The sequence below is a fragment of the Lagenorhynchus albirostris genome, chromosome 15 (genome assembly GCF_949774975.1).
Source record: "Lagenorhynchus albirostris chromosome 15, mLagAlb1.1, whole genome shotgun sequence".
NCBI lineage: Eukaryota > Metazoa > Chordata > Mammalia > Artiodactyla > Delphinidae > Lagenorhynchus > Lagenorhynchus albirostris.
In genome coordinates, this window is record NC_083109.1 from 52,279,751 (window position 1) to 52,299,085 (window position 19,335).

The window sequence follows — 19,335 nt, forward strand, 5'->3', positions numbered from 1 at the left end:
AAGGTTTCTTTTCCAATTCTGTTTTTCTGTGTTCTTTTGATTTCATTAAACGGTACCTGATTAAATGAGCTACTGTGGGGGAAAGTAATATACGTGTGGTGTTTGCTGCTGTTTGTGCTTCTGGTGGGCTCTGGTCTGTTTCTAATACCTTTGACATCTAGTTCAGGAATGGCAAATATGTGCCTGTTGCTGAAACTTTCCTCCTTGTGCCCGTGGCAGACTTTATTGATCATGATGCTTTCCCCCGGTACACTCAGCCTTGGCATTCTTCCCAACACAATGCTCTTCTGAGCCTGTGGTTCCCAAATCTTGTGGCCCAGTGGAATCACCTGGGGATCTTTACAAACTACTGATGTCTGGCTTCCATGCTGATGTCATTGGTATGAAATGTGACTTGGGCACTGGGAGTTTTAAGTCTCCTGGGTGGTTTTAACATACAGCAGAGTTTGGGAACCAGTCATTAATCTAGGTAGTCACTACCAATCATTTGAAGTTGATGTTACAGTTGAAACTTATTTGCAGTCCTTATTCTAGCCCATGCCAGTCAAGGAGGGTGCTCTGTCCACTGTGTTTAAGGAGCTGTTGAAGAGTGGGTTCGTAAAACACCCTTGGAGCTCCTATAGAGCTTTTTAAATCATCCAGCATCCAGGTCATCCCCCATACCAGTGGATCAAAATGTTTGGGGGTGAGAGCCAGATTTTTAAAGATCTCCAGGTGATTCCAACGAGCAGCAGAGTTTTGGACCTACTGGCTGGAGAAGAAATGGAGTGCTGTTTAATTCTTACCTGGGAGGATTTATGGCATTTGAAGCACACATGCTCATATCTAATGTTTTTGAATTAAATGCACTTAGTTCATTCCATTCCCATCAGGTGTATCATCCATGACTGCTCTCTCACTGCCTTGCCTGTGTTCTGGCATTGCTGCTACAGTGTAATGGCATTTTTCATTTCTGCCCTAGGAACAGATTGGAAGCGGGGGACTTGGTGCTAGCTCACCATCCCTGCTCTTGATATATTGCCACCTGGTGAAGTGTAGTTGGCAGAACAAACCTGACATAATGTCTGACAGCTAATTTAGATAAGCAGTGAGGCAGCTCCCGGCTTTCCATGTTTTCTGTTTATAGTGCACATGTCTACACGTGTTCCTCACAGTCCCAGAGACAGGAGCTGGTCACTTGCTATTTGCCAGCAGAGCCCTGGCTTCATTGTGAGGCTCACCAGGATTTCCCTGGGGACTCTTTTAGTACTGTCCTGTAATGAATTGATGGAGCAATCAGAGGCCGAACTGTTGCCATGGAAGCCAAGGGACCCTGAATGTAGGACTTCTCATATTCTGTGTACAGTCATGATCTGAGGAAGATCCCCTATCCAATATATGTTTTTCATACACTCAACAAAATATTCATTGAGGACCAGCACCAACCACAGGCAAGGAAGGCACTGTGCTCTGTGTCCTTGAGTAAGTCACGGTCCCTGCCCTCAGTAGTTTTCCACTGTGGGGGAGGTAATGTACACTGTGGAATAAAGGAAGCACAAGACAGGATTTGATAAAGTGCTCCAGGAACCCCATAACTGCATCTGCAATGAAGTCCCATGTTTCGGAAACTTCCAATACTGATATGATAGGCACAGATGCCTCCCTTGATGGTTAGTGGTTAGTGCTGGGGCAGGGCCGAGCTGATTCTTCTCATTAGTTACAGTTGTCAGTAATGGGCAACTTAGAGGGATGTGATCACAAAGAAGATTGTACAGGCTGGCAGTGGGTTCAGACAGCAAGTTGAGCTGCACTTGGTTTGGGGTCACCTGAATGGAATGCAAGTAAAAGAAGCAAATTTTGGAGAAAAGATTCTGGATGGTGAGTTCAGGTTCCTATGGTGTTAGGGTACAGGGGGCCTGTGGCTGGAGAAGGGGACCTTGAGCACTGGAGAGAGGCCAGGCTGGCCAGAGGATTACAGAAGACACTTGGAGGAGGTGATGGCGGGAGTGCTTTTGCATCAGAGACCCACACAGTAATGAAGCTTTTGAGAACCAGTCCATAAGCCGTATCTAGACAGGGGAATTGGTCTTGAGAATTCGTCTTCTGAAAAAATAATTTCGCTTCATTGTTTCCAATAGGAACTGAGAACAGAAGCAATTGCCAGACCTCTGGAAATAAATGAGACTGAAAAAGTGATGAGAATTGCAATAAAAGATATTTTGGTAAGATTACTTCGCTTTTATTTAATGTTTTTATGCCTGGGACTGGAAAATAGTTCCTGGCTCTACAGGACAGAACAAGCCAGGCTTCATAACAAAGAAGGGACAGGTTAGTGGGGAGGTGAAAAATTTAGAGCACATTCTAGAATAGTTGGTGACTTACTGTTATTTTTCCCCTCATTACAAATATGAACAATTTCTCCTGTTGCTAAAATTTTGCCAGTTTTATTAATTTAATAATTCTCTTAAATTCTGCAGTAATTTTAGTAAATACTTTATGGACTCTTCATACTTGATTTAACCAGTTCCTCACTGCTGGGCGTTTAAATGATTTCCAGATTTTCTTAACTTTAAACAGCACTGTATAAATAGAATGATCATCATCCTTTACTACTTACCCATGATCAGTTGTTATTTGCTTATCTCACCTATATCATTCATTTGGAAAGCAGAAGGTGAGGGGGACTCAGACTACTTGGGTTTGAATCCCTCTGTGTGATTTTAGGCAAGTTACTTAACTTCTTTGTGCCTCACTTTCCGCATCTATAAAATGGGAGGAATGGCAATGCCCACCACATAGGGTCCTTGTGAGCATTCATTGTGACAGTGCGTGGCACATAGTAGGTATTCAGTCATTATTAGAGATTCATTTTATTCAGTAGACACAGACAGGGGGGCCTTACATAAATTAAGAATAGTTATAAAACAAGAATTTGCTGTGAGTTGTACAAAACTCTAAGATTGGTTTTTATAGTACTCTTATCATAAAACAGTAATACTCCCTGCGCAGCCCAGCACAGAGAGTCGGAGCCTCAGCAGGGTGAGACGTGCAGGGTAGCTGAGATGGGAGATGGTTATATACAGGCAGGTTGATCAAATAAGTAAATATATTAAAGATAATGGAAGCCAAGTTTCTCACTGTTGGAGAATGGAGTTACAGATATGAAAAGGGAGAAAATTAGATTGAACCCTGAAATAGGAGGTGTTGGCTAAATGCATGCATTTCAATATGTAGATAGATATAGGAATAAATTTTGTTGTGTGTATGTACGTGTAGCATATGTATGTAGTATATTTATGTACATACACATGCACACCCACATACACATTCATACACTCCTTAGCTCTGAGCATACCTAGCACCCAGATCTTGGCTTCTAAATGCCATTCTCCACTAAAATGAAGCAGGGCTCTTCAGGAGAGATGGCTGATTCCAAAGCTAGGATAAGAAAGTACAAGATCTTCTTGTGCCAGAAAGCAAGGAAGTGCTCAAAGAGTGTCAGAAGGACACAGAAGCCAGCTTCCCCTGGCCACACCAGGGACAGGATAAGCATCAAAATGAATGAATTATAGTAATGGATTATAGACCATTGAATGAAATGGGAGATCTTGAGTTCTCACTGATAAATGAATACATTGAAAACTGATGAAGAGCAGGTTTTTCACATAGTTTCAAAGTAGCTCCCTACAAAATACTTATTAATTACAGGGAGGAAAAGAGTAATGTCATAGGAGAAGCCTGACAGACACCCTCTTAATCCAGTGGTCAAAGGAATATCACCAGTGATGGAGCAAACCAGAATTATGCCCACCTGATGGGATGCAGGGTTCAGTGATATCTGTGCTATTCCTGCTAGGGGTGTGTAATCTGAAGCTAATCAGACAAAGGCAAATTGAGGGGCATTCTGTAAATTCCCTGGCCCCTACTCTTCAACAGTGAAAAGTTCATGTTCCTGTCATGAACATCCAGGAGAGGTTGAGGAGCCATTCCAGACTGAAGGCGGCTAAGGAGACCTGATGACTGAATGCCAGGGGTCACTCCCATCTGCTGTTAAGAACTTCATGGGGACAGTGGGTCTGAGGGTTGGGTGGGGGTGGTGCGTCAAGAGTTCATTTCCTGTCTTGATGATTGTGTTGTGGTTATTTAGGAGAAAGGCCTTATTTGCAGGAAATACACATTAAAATATTTAGAAGTGATGGAGCATCAGGTCAGCAGCTCATTCTCACCTAGGTTAGGAAAAAATGTTTTGTATTGTACTTCAGCTGTTTGTAAGTTCCTGATTGTTTCTAAATTAAAAAAAAAAACTAATGATAATACTTGTGTGCTTGTCAGTGTTCTGGCTGAATCAGGTTAGCATGACATGAATGTGCCTTTAGCACTAAGTCAGTATTAAAAATGGAACAGCCAAATGAGGGCACAGTTCATTTCTTGGTGAACACCTCTTAAGATATCTTTTCGTTGCTGGAAAATATACATGATATTTGATAATTCTAAAAACAAAAGCGAAACAACAACATGGATACTTAAAAGGGGTTATGAAATATAGGCCATTTATTTCAGAAAGCTAGAGAAAATTTTTTGTGTTTATTACATTTGTCTTTTTTGAGGAACAGAACCTTTTTAAAAATTCTTTATTTTTGAGGTCAGATAGATTCACTAGGTTTTAATCTGACTTTGATTCAGAGAAATAGTTGCCATCAACCTGAGTTGTCTGTTCAGAAAGGAGCCCCACCGTGTCTTCCTCTGAGAGTGAACTCACATCTCTGCTGTGGTTTTTAAAGTACTTGCAGCAAATCAGTGGTTAGTGATATGATTAATCTTCATGAAAGCATCTTCGAAATGGTTAGTGTACTTAAACAAAAAAAATTAAGCCATAAAGTGCTGATAAAACTGATTGCTTCCAAATATGCACTGTCTCTGAGAGTCGTGGAGCGTGTCTGGGCTCCTTAGCTGATTTCTTTGTGGACCGCATAGTGTTTCAGAGGCCTGCAGGTAAACAGTAAACCTTCATGGGGCTACACACGTGTAAAGTCCTGGAGGGGAGGACCCCACCTTGGCCATCTGGAACTTAACAGCAGAGTTGGATAGTCCCAGCCTGGGGGCGCGGAGAGCAGTTCTACACTTGGCTGGTTGAGTTGCAGATGTCATTCCTAGGGCAGCAGATTGCAGCTCTGAGCCACAGGCCTTGACCTGGCCCGCTTCCCAGACAACACGAGTGTGAAGACAGTGCATTTACTCAGACTAGCCCTGCCTCAGATGAACTTGCTCTTATGGGAGGGAGGATGGGGAGGCCTGTGGTTTTCGCCAGAGATCTCTTTCCCTTCACGCTGCCCTCTTGCTCAGGGGCCTGTGCCACACTGCTGCCCAGGCTCCCTCCCCAAGGCTGGGTCACACCGGAGCCACCCAGGGAGCCACTTTCTCCTAATGGAGTGGTTTCTCTGTTTAGTTCAGTCTGCGGTTCAGCTGCCTGGGAAGGGGAGAGGAACCTTCTCTCAGTCCCAGCAGGCAGCGCATTAGAGCTGGGACCAGGCGGCATTTCTTTTTGTTCCCTTCTAAGTAAAGCTAAGATAAAGTTTGTGTGTGCATGTATTCTGTAAGTCAGTTATTTGTAGCTGGGGGGTAGCCTGAACTATGTAAATGAAGGCAAACCAACCCTTCAGAGTGAGGTGTAACCATCTAAACAAGTGAGGTGGCAGGAGGTTTTGGGTCCCTCTTTGGAAACACCTTCTCATGGAAAAAAAAAAGTAGATGATTCTTTCTAGGCCTATGTGATGTTCCTCCTGGAAATAGTTGGTTAAACGAGTGATGGCTTGGGGGAGGGTTTGCTCTGTTTGCTTCCCGTTGATTATGTTTAGTGAGGTGTTGCTGGGCTTGAGAGGTTGAGAAGTCCTGCTCTTCCAAGAGTCAGGTCGTGGTCCTTATTGGCACATTTGTCTCCTTCATTTCCTGTTAAATGTAGGTGCAGGTTCAGAAGACGAAAGACCTGCTCAATAATGTGGCCTCTGATGAAGCTAACCTAGAAGCCAAAATTGACAAGAGGAAATTAGAGCTGGAAAGAAATCGGAAGCGACTCCAGACTCTGCAGAGTGTCAGGTAGATATGAACACCTGAAGTGTGAGTAGAACGCTGTCTCTGCAAGTTAAAGCAGACTGAGGGAATATATCGTCAGTGGTATTAACCTTTCAAGCAGTGGGAAAAGCCCAGCATAAAGATGTCTCTGCTGCAGAATGTACGTGTGTTTTTAACAGGCACACTGCTAAACTCATTCTCTTTACTGCTTTCAGTATGTCTGGAAAACTGCTTAGTTGTTGAACCTCCCTTCTAGCTTTTATAGCTTCTTGGAACACAAGTCAAAGTAAGTAAATCCAGATGGCGAAAGTTATACAAGGCCTGGCTCCTCAGATCTGTGACTTGCCATAAATTAGGTGGAAACAGAAACATACTCCCATTTCTTGGTTTGAGTAGATTTTACAGTTTCTAATTCCTCACTGGTAATTCATCCTTCCTCTGACTTTCCCTTTCAAGTGTGTGCCTCACATTTTCTTGGAGCCCACACTTGCCCCCACCGCACCTCTTTCTTGTGCCCTCCCTTTTTCTCTCACTTTGTACCCTCCTTCCTTTGCTTTGTTTCTGTGTTGCCCTTCCTCCGTTTTCATTCTCCCGTTATTTTTCTCTTTACTCCTTCTTTCTCCAGCTGCTGTATTCGCTCTGAATGTGTCTTGCTTTCTGGGGACACGTGCCTGGCCCACACTCTGGCTCCTGTCCTGAGATCTGCAGGAAGGCAGCACCTGGGGGCAGCAGACAGTAACCGAGGGAGCATCAAGGCTTCCTCTTTGCCAAGGGCAAGCCCACATCCCTTCTGCCTCTGGATCAGGGCCACCAGATAGATTTATCTCATTAAAAACTTCTGCCTTTCAAGCATAAATTCATTTTTGTTAAGCCTCAGATCTTTTGTTTTTTTAATTTATTTTTATTTTTTTTATACAGCAGGTTTGATTAGTCATCAGTTTTATACACATCGGTGTATACATGTCAATCCCAATTGCCCAATTCATCACACCACCATCCCCACCCCTCCGCGGCTTTAACCCCTTGGTGTCCATACGTTTGTCCTCTACATGTGTCTCAACTTCTGCCCTGCAAACCGGTTCATCTGTACCATTTTCCTAGATTCCACGTACATGCGTTAATATACGATATTTGTTTTTCTCTTTCTGACTTACTTCACTCTGTATGACAATCTCTAGATCCATCCACATCTCAACAAATGACTGAATTTTGTTCCTTTTTATGGCTGAATTCCATTGTCTATATGTACCACAACTTCTTTATCCATTCATCTCTTGATGGGCATTTAGGTTGCTTCCATGACCTGGCTATTGTAAATAGTGCTGCAATGAACATTGGGGTGCATGTGTCTTTTTGAATTATGGTTTCTCTGGGAATATGCCCAGTAGTGGGAGTGCTGGATCATATGGTAATTCTATTTTTAGTTTTTTAAGGAACCTCCATACTGTTCTACATAGTGGCTGTAACAATTTACATTCCCACCAACAGTGCAAGAGGGCTCCCTTTTCTCCACACCCTCTCCAGCATTTCTTTGTAGATTTTCTGTTGATGCCCATTCTAACTGGTGTGAGGTGATACCTCATTGTAGTTTTGATTTGCATTTCTCTAATAATTAGTGATGTTGAGCAGCTTTTCATGTGCTTCTTGGCCATCTGTATGTCTTCTTTGGAGAAATGTCTATTTAGGTCTTCTGCCCATTTTTGGATTGTGTTATTTGTTTCTTTAATATTGAGCTGCATGAGCTGTTTATATATTTTGGAGATTAATCCTTTGTCTGTTGATTCATTTGCAAATATTTTCTTCCATATTGAGGGTTGTCTTTTCGTCTTGTTTATGGTTTACTTTGCTGTGGAAAAGCTTTTAAGTTTCATTAGGTCCCATTTGTTTATTTTTGTTTTTATTTCCATCACTCTAGGAGGTGGATCAAAAAAGATCTTGCCGTGATTTATGTCAAAGAGTGTTCTTCCTATGTTTTCCTCTAAGAGTTTTATAGTCTCTGGTCTTACATTTAGGTCTCTAATCCTTTTTGAGTTTATTTTTGTGTATGGTGTTAGGGAGTGTTCTAATTTCATTCTTTTACATGTAGCTGTCCAGTTTTCCCAGCACCACTTATTGAAGAGACTGTCTTTTCTCCATTTTATTTCCTTGCCTCCTTTGTCATACATTAGTTGACCATAGGTGTGTGGGTTTATCTCTGGGCTTTCTGTCCAGTTCCATTGATCTATATTTCTGTTTTTGTGCCAGTACCATATTGTCTTGATTACTGTAGCTTTGTAGTATAGTCTAAAGTCAGGGCGTCTGACTCCTCCAGCTCCGTTTTTTTCCCTCAAGACTGCCTTGGCTATTCGGGGTCTTTTGTGTCTCCATACAAATTTTAAGGTATTTTGTTCTAGTTCTGTTAAAAAAAAAATGCCATTGGTAATTTGATAGGGATTGCATTGAATCTGTAGATTGCTTTGGGTAGTGTAGTCATTTTCACAATATTGATTCTTCCAATCCAAGAACATGGTATATCTCTCCATCTGTTGGTATCATCTTTAATTTCTTTCATCAGTGTCTTAGAGTTTTCTGCATACAGGTGTTTCGTCTCCCTAGGTAGGTTTATTCCTAGGTATTTTATTCTTTTTGTTGCAGTGGTAAATGGGAGTGTTTCCTTAATTTCTCTTTCAGATTTTTCATCATTAGTGTATAGGAATGCAAAAGATTTCTGTGTATTAATTTTGTATCCTGCAACTTTACCAAATTCATTGATTAGCTCCAGTAGTTTTCTGGTAGCATCTTTAGGATTCTCTATGTATAGTATCATGTCATCTGGAAACAGTGACAGTTTTACTTCCTCTTTTCCAATTTGTATTCCTTTTATTTCTTTTTCTTCTCTGATTGCCGTGGCTAGGACTTCCAAAACTATGTTGAATAATAGTGGTGAGAGTGGACATCCTTGTCTTCTTGTTCCTGATCTTAGAGGAAATGCTTTCTGTTTTTTACTATTGAAATGATGTTTGCTGTGGGTTTGTTGTATATGGCCTTTATTATGTTGAGGTAGGTTCCCTCTATGTCCACTTTCTGGAGAGTTTTTATCATAAATGGGTGTTGAATTTTGTCAAAAGCTTTTTCTGCATCTATTGAGATGATCATATGGTTTTTCTTCTTCAGTTTGTTAATATGGTGTATCGCATTGATTGATTTGCATATATTGAAGAATCCTTGCATCCCTGGGATAAATCCCACTTGATCATGGGGTATGATCCTTTTAATGTGTTGTTGGATTCTGTTTGCTAGTATTTTGTTGAGGATTTTTGCATTTATATTCATGAGTGATATTGGTCTGTAATTTTCTCTTTTTGTAGTATCTTTGTCTGGTTTTGGTATCAGGGTGATGGTGGCCTCATAGAATGAGTTTGGGAGTGTTTCTTCCTCTGCAATTTTTTGGAAGAGTTTGAGAAAGATGGGTGTTAGCTCTTCTCTAAATGTTTGATAGAATTCACCTGTGAAGCCATCTGGTCCTGGACTTTTGTTTGTTGGAAGATTTTTAATCACAGTTTCAATTTCGTTACTTGTGATTGGTCTGTTCATATTTTCTATTTCTTCCTGGTTCGGTCTTGGAAGGTTATACCTTTCTAAGAATTTGTCCATTTCTTCCAGGTTGTCCATTTTATTGACGTAGAGTTGCTTGTAGTAGTCTCTTAGGATGCTTTGTATTTCTGTGGTGTCTGTTGTAACTTCTCCTTTTTCATATCTAATTTTATTGATTTGAGTCCTCTCCCTGTTTTTCTTGATGAGTCTGGCTAATCATTTATCAATTTTGTTTATCGTCTCAAAGGACCAGCTTTTAGTTTTATTGATCTTTGCTATTGTTTTCTTTGTTTCTATTTCATTTATTTCTGCTCTGATCTTTATGATTTCTTTCCTTCTGCTAACTTTGGGTTTTGTTTGTTCTTCTTTCTCTAGTTCCTTTAGGTGTAAGGTTAGATTGTTTATTTGAGATGTTTGCTGTTTCTTGAGGTAAGGTGTATAGCTATAAACTTCCCTCTTAGAACTGCTTATGCTGCATCCCATAGGTTTGGGATCGTCGTGTTTTCATTGTCCTTTGTCTCTAGGTATTTTTGGATTTCCTCTTTGATTTCTTCCGTGATCTCTTGGTTATTTAGTAATGTATTGTTTAGCCTCCATGTGTTTGCGTTTTTTACGTTTTCTTCCCTGTAGTTCATTTCTTTTTTTTTTTAATAGCTGTTCTAAGGTTTTTTTTTTTTTTTAATAATTTATTTTTGGCTATGTTGGGTCTTCGTTTCTGTGCGAGGGCTTTCTCTAGTCGTGGCAGGCGGGGGCCACTCTTCATCGTGGTGCGTGGGCCTCTCACTATCACGGCCTCTCTTGTTGTGGAGCACACGCTCCAGATGTGCAGTCTCAGTAGTTGTGGCTCATGGACCCAGTTGCTCCACGGCATGTGGGATCTTCCCAGACCAGGGCTCGAACCCGTGTCCCCTGCATTGGCAGGCAGACTCAACCACTGTGCCACCAGGGAAGCCCCCTGTAATTCATTTCTAATCTCAGAGCGTTGTGGTCAGAAAAGATGCTTGATATTATTTTAGTTTTCTTAAATTTACTGAGGTTTGATCTGTGACCCAAGATGTGATCTATCCTGGAGAATGTTCCGTGCGCACTTGAGAAGAAAGTGTAATCTGCTGTTTTTGGATGGAATGTCCTATAAATATCAATTAAATCTGTTTGGTCTATTGTGTCATTTAAAGCTTCTGTTTCCTTATGTATTTTCATTTTGGATGATCTGTCCATTGGTGTGAAGTGTTAAAGTCCCCCACTATAATTGTGGTACTGTTAATTTCGTCTTTTATAGCTGTTAGCAGTTGCCTTATGTATTGAGGTGCTCCTATGTTGGGTGCATATATATTTATAATTGTTATATCTTTTTCTTGGATTAATCCCTTGATCATTATGTAGTGTCCTTCCTAGTCTCTTGTAACATTCTTTATTTTAAAGTCTATTTTATCTGATATGAGTATTGCTACTCCAGCTTTCTTTTGATATCCATTTGCATAGAATATCTTTTTCATCCCCTCACTTTCAGTCTGTATGTGTCCCTAGGTCTGAAGTGGGTCTCTTGTAGACAGCTTATATGTGGGTCTTGTTTTTGTATCCATTCAGCAAGCCTGTGTCTTTTGGTTGGAGCATTTAATCCATTCACTTTTAAGGTAATTATTGATATGTATGTTCCTATGGCCATTTTCTTAGTTGTTTTGCGTTTGTTTTAGTAGGTCCTCTTCTTCTCTTGTGTTTCCCACTTAGAGAAGTTTCTTTAGCGTTTGTTGTAGAGCTGGTTTGGTGGTGCTGAATTCTCTTAGCTTTTGGTTGTCTGTAAAGCTTTTGATTTCTCCATCGAATCTGAATGAGATCCTTGCCGGGTAGAGTAATCTTGGTTGTAGGTTCTTCCCTTTCATCACTTTAAATATGTCATGCCACTCCCTTCTGGCTTGTAGAGTTTCTGCTGAGAAATCAGCTGTTAACCTTATGGGAGTTTTCTTGTATGTTATTTGTCTTTTTTCCCTTGCTGCTTTCAATAATTTTTCTTTGTCTTTAATTTTTGCCAATTTGATTACTGTGTGTCTCAGCGTGTTTCTCCTTAGGTTTGTCCTGTTTGGGACTCACTGTGCTTCCTGGACTTGGACGGCTATTTCCTTTCCCATGTTAGGGAAGTTTTCGACTATAATCTCTTTAAATATTTCCTCTGGTCCTTTCTCTCTCTCTTCTCCTTCTGGGACCCCTATAATGCAAATGTTGTTGTGTTTAATGTTGTCGCAGAGGTCTCTTAGGCTGTCTTCATTTCTTTTCATTCTTTTTTCTTTATTTTGTTCCGCAGCAGTGAATTCCACCATTCTGTTTTCCAGGTCACTTATCCGTTCTTCTGCCTCAGTTATTCTGCTATTGATTCCTTCTAGTGTAGTTTTCATTTCAGTTATTGTATTGTTCATCTCTGTTTGTTTGTTCTTTAATTCTTCTAGGTCTTTGATAAACATTTCTTGCATCTTCTCGATCTTTGCCTCCATTCTTTTTCCGAGGTCCTGGATCATCTTCACTATCATTCTGAATTCTTTTTCTGGAAGGTTGCTTATCTCCACTTCATTTAGTTGTTTCTCTGGGGTTTTGTCTTGTTCCTTCATCTGGTACATAGCCCTCTGCCTTTTCATCTTGCCTGTCTTTCTGTGAATGTGATTTTTGTTCCACAAGCCTCAGATCTTTTTAATAGAAAAATTTCTCTGTTTTCCTCTAGTCCAAAAGATTATAAATTATTTTCTAGTTTGTCTGTTTATGTTTTTATTTTTAAAATTTTTGGGCCTGTGCCGTGCGGCCTGCGGGATCTTAGTTCCCCGACCCGGGATCAAACCCGTGCCCCCTGCATTGGGAACTCGGAGTCTTAACCACTGGACTGCCAAGGAAGTCCCTATCTGTTTATATTTTTAAAAGAACAAAGTTTTCCCTTTAAGATCTATAATAAGAGAAAAAAATTCAACAAACCAATTGAAACAGGTTTTTATGCTGTGGTTTTATTTTTAAGTTTTATATTGTTTAAAAACTTAGCTTTAATTTGTAGCAACCTATATTTCTCTTTTTAGGGGACTGATTAAATTTTGGAACATTCAGACAGAATATTATACCCAGCTAAGATAATGCATGTATTTAATTTATTGATTTTTAGAGATGTGTATGATGTATGATTATTCTTTAACTCTGTATTGAAATATGTGCCATATTGAGTGAGGAAAAAAGACCTCAGAGCTTCATTTGAGATAATATACTTAATGTTTGTTAAAAAGAAATACATTTCTGTATGTATCTATGCATAGAAAAGTCTGGAAGGATGTATGTCAAATATTAAGTGCTAATACCTGGTGATGGGATTATGAGTAATTTTAATTTTATTCTTAATACTTTCAGGATTATTTCTAGTTTTTACAAAGAGCATGTCTTAATTTTTGATTAAAAGTATCTTCATTTTGTGGGGAGGGAAGAGAAAAGGGGAAATTAGCTTTAGTTACAAGAATGAAGAACCTTCTCTAATTAAAGGCTTTCCAAAGAAAACCAGGACGGAATCTGGAGCTCTGAATATCAATTTCAAACGACTGTATTTTTGTATATTGATTAATCTTTCAGTTTTTATTTCATTTTTTTCTAGGCCAGCCTTTATGGATGAATATGAGAAGACTGAGGACGAATTGCAAAAGCAGTATGACATTTATCTAGAGAAATTTCGAAATCTGGCTTATCTGGAACAGCAACTCGAGGATCATCACAGGATGGAGCAAGAGAGGTTTGAGGTGAGTGCTTAGTCCTTCTGTATGACCATTTGTTCTGGTGTGTTACTTTGTACTTGTTGACATGCCAGTTTGTAAATATCACTGTGAAAAAAATACCTGGTGAATGTTTTTTCTCCCTGACCAGACTAAGGATTGCTCATGTGATTCTTCTGTTTTTCTGGTTGTGTAGCCTGGGCTCCGAGGTTGTCAAATCTTTGGCAGTAGGTTATCACCAGAGTTTGGTCAGTTAGGACTACAGACAGGGTGGGGACATGACCTGTGCAGTTGGCTACAGCTGCAAGCTTAGAAGGACCTGGGCTTGCTTTAATCCTCTGCTGTCACCGTTTTGAAATTCTTAGTAATTTTTTTTTTTCTTAGTAATTTTTAACTGCATTTTATTTTGCACTGAGTCCCACAAATTATGTAACATGTCTTGTGTACAGATCTTGCTTGGTCAGCTCACTTAAAGATTTTCAAGCTCTGGTTTATTGAATCACCCAGAGTAGCTTTTCAGAAACTGCTTTATAAAGAAGAATTGTAGCTTATCGATTATTGTGGGAAATATGTATGACCTATAAACTGACCAGCTGTCTTTCAGGTTCCTTTCATCCCAATGCGTAAGGCCATTTAGGAAAGAGTATTTCAGATCCCAGCATCAGTTGATAAGTATGGAATCAGAGCAAAGGAAGTTGGACAAAGTTGCTGTCATTTTGAATTGCCCTTATCCCCTAGGGATATTTCTGCTTAACCCTAAAATAGGCATTTGGAATCTATTTTCACAGTGAAACTGGTCTCCAGTCTCCCTTTCTCATGCTGTCCTTGACAGCTTTTGGTATAAAGGTTATCCTAGCCTTATTACAAACCTGGACATTTGAATTAGGTGATGCTACTTTGTTGCCAAGAGGGCTGGCTGTAACTGACACCTTCATCTGGACATGTTTATCTGGACGAGGAACCTGTTGCCACTCTTGCTGTAAGGCAGAGGCAGGTCATGGAGGAATGGAGGGTCCAGGACAGGCACGTTTTGAGGGCAATGAAAAGACCCTGGAGTTCTGGACATTTTAAACATTGGGTGTCTGGGAAAGAGCAGTAAAGAGACAGTGAAAATAAGCTGATCATTTTGTACTATTGTCTGGGCCACCCCTGGGCTCAGAGAACGTACCAAAGAACGTGCCTCAGGATGCGAGTGGGTGGCCCAGGTTACTTCTGAGGGGCGCCTTCCTGCCCACCCTCCCTTCAGCAAGTACCTACCCTCTTTTTCTTCTGTGCTCACAGCTACTCCCCATGCTTCTAATACCTGGTCCCTCAAAATATCTCATGCATGAAACAGTGCTTCCTTTTTAACATTTAAAACAACAGCACATTTTTAAAAGCCAATTTCCTCTCCCATTCTCTCTTTTTCTAACTTTTTTTTTTCGGCCGCACCGCATGGCATGCGGGATCTTAGTTCCCCAATCAGAGATGGAACCTGCGCCCTCTGCAGTGGAAGTGCGGAGTCTTAACCACTGAACCACCACAAGGAAGTCCCTCCCATTCTCTTTTTTGACAATAATCAGGGCCACATTTTGTAACCTAACTCAGGTATTAGCTTTTTTTTATACCCTAGGAATTAAAACTAGTATTTCTTTCTTTCTTTTCCTATCTGATCACTCCTACCATTTAGCCCCTTTCAGGGTTAGAATTGTGCAGGGCAGGAAAATGATAAAATTCGTGCTTTATTTTAAGAGCACGAGGCCCCGTAGTTGATGCATCTGTTCCTGTGTCCACATCCCACACAGGCACACGTGACGGGCATCTTGTTGTGTTGTCAATTTTCTTCAGAGGCAGTGAGGTGTAGTGGGAGGAGCCTGGCTTTGGGGATCAGTGAGGCCCATTTTGGGCCAGTGTTGTCACTTCTGGGAGCCCCCCCTTTTCATCGGGCTGCCAGAGTGATGACGGAGAGGGGGTGTTGAGTTTCTCATGCAGCGTTAGTTCTCTTCCCCTTCCTGTAGTTTAGTCTTTTTTGCTTCTATATCACAAATTTAGCAGTACTTACATGGTAAAGAATAATAAAACAGTCCAGAAAGTGTCATTTCTTCTGGATCTTGTTTTTCCTGCTCCATAGGAAGCTGAAAACACTCTCCGTCTGATGCAGAACAAGCTAAAGGAGGAAGAAAAGCGACTGCTCAAGAGCAGAAGTAAGCCCACACTTTTTAAATGGACGTACTTACTCTGGACTAGAGTTTTTAGCCTCAGAAAATTTACACGCATATTTTATTTATTTTCAAAAGGCAGTTTTCTCACAACTTTTATATCAGGTACCATTTTAATTCACTTAGGAGCTCAAGAGAATGTTTTAAATTACATAGCATTTAAAGTACATTTGGTTTTCGTGCCAACTGAAATACTGTTTTCCCCTGTTTAAATGATACAATTAGTTTGAGTTGCATATAATTATACAAGAAAATTTGCTCTTAGAGGTCTTGTAGGGTTCCTTATTTTAGGGCAAACTGAGGGAAAGCAAGTATTGTAATGCAGTACAAGTGTACTTATTTGAAGGTAGTCCCCCCACTTCACACACGCCTGTCATATGTCCCCCGGTAATCCAAAGTCGTTCATCTAGGCTCTCACCTGTAGAGAAATGGGAGTTACCTACTTGTGAGACCTAGATTCTGGGAAGAAATGTTCCCCATGACTGGGTAGCACACTTCATCCATGAACTTCACCAAGGTGTCAAGTCAGCCTTGGGAGCAGTAGCAGCACATGATCTTCATGCGGAATTGATGGCTTTGTCTCACAGAGTTACTTCTCTTGCTTGTTTCTCTTTTCTTGTGATGGTTTTTTCTCTCATGCTTGCAGGAAGTGTACCTGTCCCAGCAGGTGTGCTCTCTCTCTGTGTTTTCCCTTTGTATCTCTTGCCTGTCATACTTGTTCTATGCCTCTCTCTCCTGAATGTCAGGAAACTCTGGAAGAAGAGTAGGGACTGCTGTGAAATTCTCTAGGGGCAAGTTTAGAAAATTCCAAGGGCCTCTCTAGCAAAAGCAGCCCCTCACCTTTATGGTTCCAGGTTGGCCAGGAGTGCCTGAAGCAGCCCTAAATGATAAGCCTGCATGGAGTTTATCCTCTTCCGAGAGGCCCAGCACAGGTAAGAGCCCGGTTGGTTGGCTGCATCCTGCTCTGCCCTGGACCAGCACATTAAGACCTTTCTCAGTGATCTTGCTTTATTCTTCTGAACTCCTACTTTAATTTTGTAATCCATAGGTTTGGGATCTCATGAAGGACAGAGATTCTCATGAGTATGTGTGATTTAGTTTTTTTGGAAAAATAAGTTCCGGTTTAAACCAACTTAATGAAGGAAAGCGCTTAATTTAGTAATTTTTGAGCAAAGAAGTTAGGAAAATATTTACAAAGGACCATTCTCAGTTCTATTTATCCTAAGCTTCTTAAGATGCCCTGTGCTTCTTTGCTTTTCTGCACATGTGGGAACATTGCCCAGAGTATTGGGATATAAAGGAGGAGAGATATAAAGGAAGACCTTCTGAACTTTTCTCCCATCTGTGAAAGACTCCTCTGAACAGAAAAATCTAATAGTACATAGATGTGAATCGGGGCAAGAATTAGCAAAATCCAAAAGCTGGAAGAGAGCATCTTGTTCAGGCCACTCTGCAGGTAGCTGATTCAACCCAGCAAAGCATTATTGAGTATCTATTCTGGGTGCTAAGGACATACCAGTGGACAGCAGACAGGGATCCTTGCCTTAAACGATTTGATGTGCTAATGACATGCTGGGGGACAAACAATAAGCAAGCTGTTTGTGGAAGGTGAAAAATGCCATGGGGGAAAACGAGGAGCAGGTAAGGGGCATAGGGAAGGTGTAATAGAATTGCAGTTTTAAAGAGGAGTCAGGGTAGACCTCACCAGGAGATGCTGTTTAAACAAAGGCTAAATCAGTAGAGCTGGGGAGAAGGGAGCTATCAGATGGGGAAAGTCCCAGCCTTTCTGTGAGAAACTCAGTGAGTTTTGCTGAGTGAGGAAAAGTATGAACACATGGGGCTGGAGCTGAGGCAGATGAGATGAGCTGGAAGGTGGGCCGTGTGCTTGAGGGGTTCACATTTGATGGAGACTGTCTTCTCTGTTAAGCAGGAGGTAAAGTCATCTCAGATTTTGCTTTGGGATTTGGAGTAAGAGGTTTGAGGAAGAGAAAGTTTGAGTAATTAGAGATGGGAGAGTGCCATAGGCCCCAGAGATTAAAAAGGCAAAGTGCTCTGTTGGGATGCCCTGTAATAAAAGTCAAGGGCGACTCTTCACCTTCCCACCATCCTTTTAAACCTCGTTGCTGGGGGTAAATTTATAACTGTATCCTCGGTAGGATTCAAGCACTGTAGCATTAGGAACTTAAAGAATCCTCTGAATTTATAAAATGACCCAGGAATTTCTAGAAAGCAACTGAGTAACCTTGCTGTGGTTCCATTTTTGTGGTGTAGTGGAGAGAAGATGTTCATGCATGTCATGCACATTTACCATTTGCCTACTGTGTGACGGGTGTTGTGCCAGTGCACAGTGATGGCAAAGGCGCTCAGGGATCTCCACGTCTAGAACTGCACCATCGGTACCTGGCCATGAGCTGGTGTTCTTGGAGCACTTGAAACGTGGCTAGTCCGAATCGAGATATGCTGTTTGTGGAGAATATACACCAGATTTTGAAGACTTACTATAAAAGTAGAGTAAAATTACTCATTAATACTTTTCTAAATTGGTTACTTTTTTTTGAATTTTATTTTATTTTTATACAGCAGGTTCTTATTAGTTATCCATTTTATACATATTAGCGTACATATGTCAATCCCAATATCCCAGTTCATCATACCACTACCCCTCCCACCCGCCACGTTCCCCCCTTGGTGTCCATACGTTTGTTCTCTACATCTGTGTCTCAATTTCTGCCCTGCAAACTGGTTCATCTGCACCACTTTTCTAGGTTCCATATATATTCACTCTGTATGTCAGTCTCTAGATCCATCCACGTCTCTACAAATGACTCAATTTCGTTCCTTTTCATGGCTGAGTAATATTCCATTGTGTATATGTACCACATCTTCTTTAACCATTCGTCTGTCTATGGGCATTTAGGTTGCTTCCATGTCCTGGCTATTGTAAATAGTGCTGCAATGAACATTGGGGTGCATGTGTCCTTTTGAATTATGGTTTTCTCTAGGTATATGCCCGGTAGTGGGAATGCTGGGTCATATGCTAATTCCATTTTTAGTTTTTTAAGGAACCCCTCCATACTGTTCTCCATAGTGGCTGTATCAATTTACATTCCCACCAACAGTGCAAGAGGGTTCCCTTTTCTCCACACCCCCTCCAGCGTTTGTTGTTTGTAGATTTTCTGATGATGCCCAATCTAACTGGTGTGAGGTGATACCTCATTGTAGTTTTGATTTGCATTTCTCTGATAATTAGTGATGTTGAGCAGCTTTTCACATGCTTCTTGGCCATCTGTATGTCTTCTTTGGAGAAATGTCTATTTAGGTCTTCTGCCCATTTTTGGATTGTGTTATTTGTTTCTTTAATATTGAGCTGCATGAGCTGTTTATATATTTTGGAGATTAATCCTTTGTCCGTTGATTCATTTGCAAATATTTTCTCCCATTCTGAGGGTTGTCTTTTCATCTTGTTTGTAGTTTCCTTTCCTGTGCAAAAGCTTTTAAGTTTCATTAGGTCCCACTTGTTTATTTTTGTTTTTATTTCCATCACTCTAGGAGGTGGATCAAAAAAGATCTTGCCGTGATTTATGTCAAAGAGTGTTCTTCCTATGTTTTCCTCTAAGAGTTTTATAGTCTCTGGTCTTACATTTAGGTCTCTAATCCTTTTTGAGTTTATTTTTGTGTATGGTGTTAGGGAGTGTTCTAATTTCATTCTTTTACATGTAGCTGTCCAGTTTTCCCAGCACCACTTATTGAAGAGACTGTCTTTTCTCCATTTTATTTCCTTGCCTCCT

At 40.7% G+C, this 19,335-nt stretch overlaps 1 protein-coding gene across 5 annotated transcripts in view; it reads left to right on the forward strand.

Annotated features, from left to right (window-relative positions):
- CLUAP1 (clusterin associated protein 1) overlaps nt 1-19,335 on the forward strand; it is a 56,157-nt gene that overhangs the window by 22,716 nt on the left and 14,106 nt on the right. For 3 of the 5 annotated variants that reach the window (XM_060124426.1, XM_060124429.1, XM_060124430.1), the window contains exons 6-9: nt 2,118-2,201; nt 5,939-6,072; nt 13,235-13,376; nt 15,460-15,532. In XM_060124426.1, coding sequence (XP_059980409.1) covers nt 2,118-2,201; nt 5,939-6,072; nt 13,235-13,376; nt 15,460-15,532 — 433 coding nt within the window. Of the gene's footprint in view, nt 1-2,117; nt 2,202-5,938; nt 6,073-13,234; nt 13,377-15,459; nt 15,533-16,401; nt 16,480-19,335 lie in introns of all 5 variants that reach the window. The other 2 variants (XM_060124428.1, XM_060124427.1) reach the window with 1 other exon arrangement.